The sequence below is a fragment of the Olea europaea genome, unplaced genomic scaffold (genome assembly GCF_002742605.1).
Source record: "Olea europaea var. sylvestris unplaced genomic scaffold, O_europaea_v1 scaffold32, whole genome shotgun sequence".
In the NCBI taxonomy this organism is placed as follows: Eukaryota; Viridiplantae; Streptophyta; class Magnoliopsida; order Lamiales; family Oleaceae; genus Olea; species Olea europaea.
This window is the reverse complement of record NW_019250835.1, coordinates 74,644-80,769: the sequence shown is the minus strand read 5'-3', so window position 1 is coordinate 80,769 and position 6,126 is coordinate 74,644. Positions and strand designations below refer to the sequence as shown.

At 37.4% G+C, this 6,126-nt stretch overlaps 1 protein-coding gene across 1 annotated transcript; it reads left to right on the top strand.

The window, feature by feature from the left end:
• The first annotated feature begins 1,385 nt into the window (after positions 1 to 1,385).
• On the top strand, positions 1,386 to 2,418 carry LOC111385545. Its single transcript, XM_023009948.1, has 3 exons — positions 1,386 to 1,463; positions 1,573 to 2,084; positions 2,235 to 2,418. Exons 1-3 carry the CDS (start codon positions 1,386 to 1,388, stop codon positions 2,416 to 2,418), a joined length of 774 nt encoding a protein of 257 aa, XP_022865716.1.
• Positions 2,419 to 6,126: the final 3,708 nt, after the last annotated feature.

Here is a 6,126-nt window from a genome sequence, read left to right as displayed (position 1 = left end):
AAAATATCAAGAATTTCTATTGTTTCGGTTAAGGCGACGATAGGTAAAATTGAACTAATCAATCTTTGTGGGATGATATTCGAACTCATTTAATCCACTTTATTACTTGTTAATGAACCGTACACTTGCGATAGTTTAAAATTGAAAGAAATAATTCCGCGAACAAGTTTTTGGTGCCGTTGTCGGGGATTGAGTTCTGTTTAATTTTTTTTTCTAGGCACTAATTTGAAATTTAATTTTAGTTTCTCTTTTAGTTTTTTTTTATTTTTTTTTGTCTTTGTTTTGTTTTTATTATTCGATCTATCTTTTTAGTATCTAAGTGCTACCCTTATTTTTCTCTTAAATTTGCATGCTAAGATCGACTGGAGGAGAATTGATTCCAGCCGATCCTGAAATTGAACGCACTTTTCATCGACTACAAAGAGAGAACCGAGAAGCAAAATTGTAAATGGCTAACGAACTAAACAATCGTATTATCCCAGCCAATGAAGGAGAGACAGTGAATGAAGGAAATGAGATTTTGGGCGACTTCTTGACTCCTCAAGTGATTCAAAGCCAGTCCAGCATTGTGTATCCACCGTTTGGGCAAACTAATTTTCAATTGAAGACGAATGTGATATAGCTATTCCAAAATGGACATCAATTTTATGGCAGAGCTGAAGAAAATCCACATACACACATATCTCGATTCTTGGATATGTGTCAACACTTCAGATATCTAGGAATCTCGGACGATGCTATTAGGCTAAGGCTTTTTCCACACACCTTGCGGGATAAGGCACTTGAATCGTTGGATTCGCTTCCTATTGCAAGCATCACTACTTGGAACGACCTGGCTCACAAATTCTGCACAAAGTACTTCTTACCAGCCAAGATAGCTAAAATGAGACATGAAATATCCATTTTCAGCCAGGGAGAATCCGAATCATTTGACGAAGCCTGGAACAGATTTAAGAATATGCTCAGGAAGTGCCGTCAACATGGGTTTGACAAAAAGACCCAAATCCGATTCTTTTACGTAGGGTTACTCCCGTACTTCAAAAGCATGGTGGACTCATCATCAAATGATTCAATTTCTACACGAACAATCGATGGAGCACTAGAATTATTTGAAAGAATAACTACTTCAGCGATGTGGGCATCTGAGCGGGTAACTCAGAAGAAGCCTCCCGGTGTTTATGAGGTCGATACTTATTTAGCCATATCTGCGAAGATTGACTCATGGTTTCACAAGGTAGAAAGCATATCACAAACAGCACAAAATAAGCAGTTTAGCTGTGAAGAATGTGGAGCTGAGCATAAAACATCAGAGTGTCCAATTTTAATGCAAGGAGTTAAGCAGACAGATTTTGCACAATGGGGGCAACGCCAATAGAATAATCAATATGGGGAAACATACAATAACAGTTGGAAGAAGTATCCCAATTTCCCTTGGAGCAACCAGAATCAGAATAGGCCGCAGGGTCAGTTTCAACAGCAAGAGAAAAAACCTCAATTAGAAGACATGTTTGGGAAATTTATGGAGAGGACTAATCACTACATGGAGAAAACTGAAATCATCTGTAAAACCAGAATGTTGCCATCAAAAACTTGGAAACTCAAATGGGACAGATGGCCATCGTTTTGACTGGAAGAGCACAGGGAAATTTGCCAAGTAACTCGAAAATCAACCCAAAAGAGCATGCCAAGGCCATCACAACTCGAAGTGGAGTGCAGCTACCTAATATGCATGTCAAAAGGCCAGTCAAGAATAAAGAGAATACACCTTTTGTAGAAGAAGAAACTGTGGAGCAGGATGAACAACCAAACACATCTACTGCAAAGGAAAGCTTAGAAAAAGTAGGGAATAAAGAAACAGTTATAGTCAACCCATATGAACCTCCAATTCCATTTCCACAGAGGTTGAAAAACCACAAAATGGAGCAACAATACAAGAAATTTCTGGAAGTCTTCAAGAAGCTCCACATCAACATCCCGTTGGCCGATGATCTATTCCAGATGCCCAGTTATGCAAAGTTTCTGAAGGACATATTATCAAATAGACGCAAGCTGGAGGATCATGAAATAGTAATGCTAACCGAAGAGTGCAGCGCAAGAATCTAGAAAAAGCTTCCACCAAATTTGAAAGATCGAGGGAGTTTCACTGTCCCTTGCACAATTGGTGATTTTTATTTTAATAAAGCATTATGTGATCTTGGTGCGAGTGTTGACTTGATGCCACTCTCTATTTTCAGGCTACTAGGATTGGGAGAGCCTAAAGTAATTATAGTAACCCTACAGCTGGCTAATCGATCACTTACACATCCACGAGGGATTATCGAAGATGTATTGGTCAAAGTGGATAAACTTATATTCCCAGCGGACTTCTTAATTCTGGACATGGAAGAAGACAAGGACGTGCCTATCATATTGGGGTGACCATTTTTGGCAACTGCAAGAGCTCTCATAGATGTGCAACAAGGACAATTGACTCTGAGACTGGGTGAGGAGCAGGCCACTTTTAATGTTTTCGAAGTAATGAAATATCTCATCGAGCCAGAGAACTGTTTCTAGATTGATGTGATTGACATAGGAATCCCCTACAATTACGAGTTGAAGAAATTGCCAGACATACAGGAGGCTGATATGATGCACCCTCAATCCATTCTCACTAACTTAAAGGAGATCGAGGTATACACCGTGGAGTCTCAAACGGATGATGAGGGAGAGTCACACCACGTGAAAAAGGACAGGTTTGAAGTGTGGAAGATAACTGTAATGCGGAACAAGACCATATTGAACAAACTATACAGGACCTCCCAAGCCATATTTAAAGTGCCATAACACACCTAGGCCAAAAGTTGGGCTATCGACTATAAAATAGCGTTGGTTTGGAGGCAACCCAACGTTCTATCCTTTCATTTACTTCGTTTTGCAATAGTTTAGGAACTTTCCATTTTTTTAGCATTATCAATAGTTTTAGGTCATTGATCATACATCCCTATCACATGGAGTCTAGGCATGGTCTACACGAGTCTCAATGCACTGAGCACGAGTCATGAGGTTGAAGTCCTATTTTAGTTAGTCATGTGTCCAATTGAACAAAGTGCATGTTTTGAATGAAGTTTCTTTGGTGATTCACATTTTTGTGATGTAAACGTTATGTTGAGACATAAATTATGCATTTTGCACACCAACAATGTACACATGCACCTTGAAGCAAATTTGTGTGATTTGTACACTACGTAGGTTATTTCTTGCCTCAGTTGCATCTGTTTACACCATGTGAACTAATACGCATACTTTGCACTTTTACAAGATGTCACTAAAAAGAATGTCACAGGGAAAGGAGAAACACTGCGAGTTCTAGTTTTCATTCACCACCTCCATATAAATCAGGGAAGTACTCGTACCGCATCTTGCGCTTTTAGTTTATTATTGTCCTTCAGTTATGTTTGTTTACACTTTTATTTCATCTTCACATTGAGGACAATGTATTATCTAAGTTTGAGGGTGGGTGACATAATCCTGGACACGAACATCTTTTCATCATTTTGCCTATATACATCAATATATATGTTTCATAACTGCATATTATGTGCTTGATGAGTGTTAAAAAAAATCTTTGCATTTTATTCAATCTACTATATTTCCATCTTTGCATGCTTGTGTGGGCTTGATAGCCTTGTCAGCTATGATGTGACTATTGGACTGGTATAATTCATAAACTTTGGATATAGTGCTGAATAGATTAACCAATACTTGTGATGCAATACTTGACATTATATATGCACGCTATTCATGCTTGACATGTTAGGTGAATGACTGGATTTTGAGCATAAAGTAGGAAAAGAATGATAACCCTCTATTGAATTAACACCCAAACCACCTTAAGACAGTTTGGAATTGGTTGAGCTATTATAGGGAACATTGAGATAAGCGGGGGCTCTATGCATGAAATTTTATTGTGTGGATTGCCTAGACCAGTGAGGTGAAGATTAGGTGAAAATCTTAAATTAGGGGTTGGTTTTGGAAACTAAATGCTAGAACAATAAGGGCATAAAATTAATTTGTGAGAATAAGACACTTCTTTTCATGCCTTTATGACCCGAGCAAGTAAGCTTGTAAGGATATTTCAAAATCTGATGCCCTAAGGTCAACTAGCCTGGGAGTCACCAGCCTAAAGCTCGCTAAAGGGGTCATATAGAAAGCAAGAGGGAAAGAGGTTAATAAAAAGTCATCTGATCGAGCCTTTATAACTCGAGTGAATAAGCCTGCAAGGGTTTAAAATTTGGTACCCTAAAACAAACTGGTTTGGGAGTGATCGACCTAAAGCTCACTAAAGGAGTTATATAGAAAGCAAATGAGAAGATGATAATGATATTAAAAAAAAGGAAAATTAGAAAAATTAAAGAAAAGTGAAAAAAACAAAAGAGAGGTAATAACATGAAGAAAAGCCCTTGGACATTTGGTTAAAGAAACTATACCTTTAAGGCGAGGCAAGTAACCTAGTTTAATTTTGAGTGTCAAAGCAATCAAACTTAGGAGAGCTTTCAATTGTTGACATGTAAACTTGTGATAGTGAGATCAATCCAAACTACGAGAGGGTAAGGACTACGACTATGTAAATTCCTAATTTTAAAACACAATCCCGGGATAATTGAGAGAAAAGAATAAGTTTGGTGGGTTGTGTTTCTCTTGAGTGAGTAAGGATACATTTGACCACTTGGGATCGGGACTCAAATTCAGCATGAACCTGATATGTTGGCATGAATTCACACACACAGGTCGATTTGCATTTAACAAGTAAAGGTTGATGCCATTTTTGCACTAATAAATTTTTATAAAGTCAAATACTTAGTCCAATCCTGAGCCACATTAGGGTATTAAGTCAGGTTTGTTCAGAATTAAGTTACTATCTTGTTTGAGGACAAACAATAGTTCAAGTTTGGGGGTTTTGATAAGTGTGTTTTTGCACACTTATTTAGGTAACAGACATGACTTAATAATGAGGAAAATGATTAAATTGTGACTTAATCTTGTTATATTTGTGAATTGTAGGGAACACCGATGAACATGGTGAAATTCAGTAGAAAAGAGCCAAAAAAAGACTAAACTGGAGCAAAGTGATAGTTCGGGGACCAAGTTCCAAATAATCCATAGATAAGATGGGAAATGGAATGAAGATTCAAGAGTGTTAGAGGTCCATCGGATGAGGAAAGGAGTCAAAAGGTGAAATATGATCGAAGTATTATCAAGTATCAACTTTCAGGCGAAAAAGCGGTGCTCGTGATTTTTAGTCTCTACTTGAGATCCATTAGTGACATAGTAAACATCAGAATTTGAGGAAGTCTATTTCTATCAAAAATGTAAATCTTTGAGTTTCCTTCCCAATCCACTTTGAATCACTTCAATCGGTGATCAGGAGAGAAAGTTACGACCAAGATACTAAAAGCTGTTCAGCGGAAAGAATGGTATAACTATGCGATCGCATAGTATAAATTCTATGCGGTCGCATGGAAGCCTCCCGAGAATTTTTTCTCAAAATTTTTTTACTCAATGCGACAGCATAGAAATGTACTATGCGGTCGCATAGAACAAGATTCGGGGACCATTCAGCAGTTTCCTTATTTCGCCTAAACTCTCATGGAAAGGAGATTTTTAGGGTTCTATATAAACTAAAACTCGACCAGAATGATGGGACGCCACTTTTACAGAAAAAGAGGGGGAATATACACAATTTTGGAGGATTTGGAGAGGAAGAACAAGGCAAAAATAAGGCAATCCACTTCAAGATTCAAGATTTCACTTCAAAAATCAATTGGGTGATGTTCTTCCTTGGTTTTGATTATTTTTTCTCTTTATTTCCCATTATGTTAGGCTAGATTTTCATGTGCTAAGATTTGCGATGAACCTTATATTATGAACCCTTAATCTTGAATTTTATGAATTTGACGTTAAAACATGTTTTTAATTATTGAATGATTGGCATGGATTTTATTTTCTCTACAATTATGTGCGCAATAGTTGTATGAGCTTTGTGGCTTGTTTTACCCTCGAGAGATGGAAAATAAGTTAGAAATTATGTTAATTATCGTAAAGTTCGATAGGGGATAGAAATATACCGCTATGCTTTACGTGATCTTT

Coding starts and splice junctions, on each gene's coding strand:
- LOC111385545 (XM_023009948.1), top strand. CDS start 1,386: ATGGGGAAACATACAATAACAGTTGGAAGAAGTATCCCAATTTCCCTT. Junction 1,464..1,572: donor GAATCAGAATAGGCCGCAGG/GTCAGTTTCAAC, acceptor CTGTAAAACCAG/AATGTTGCCATCAAAAACTT. Junction 2,085..2,234: donor ATAGTAATGCTAACCGAAGA/GTGCAGCGCAAG, acceptor CTCTATTTTCAG/GCTACTAGGATTGGGAGAGC.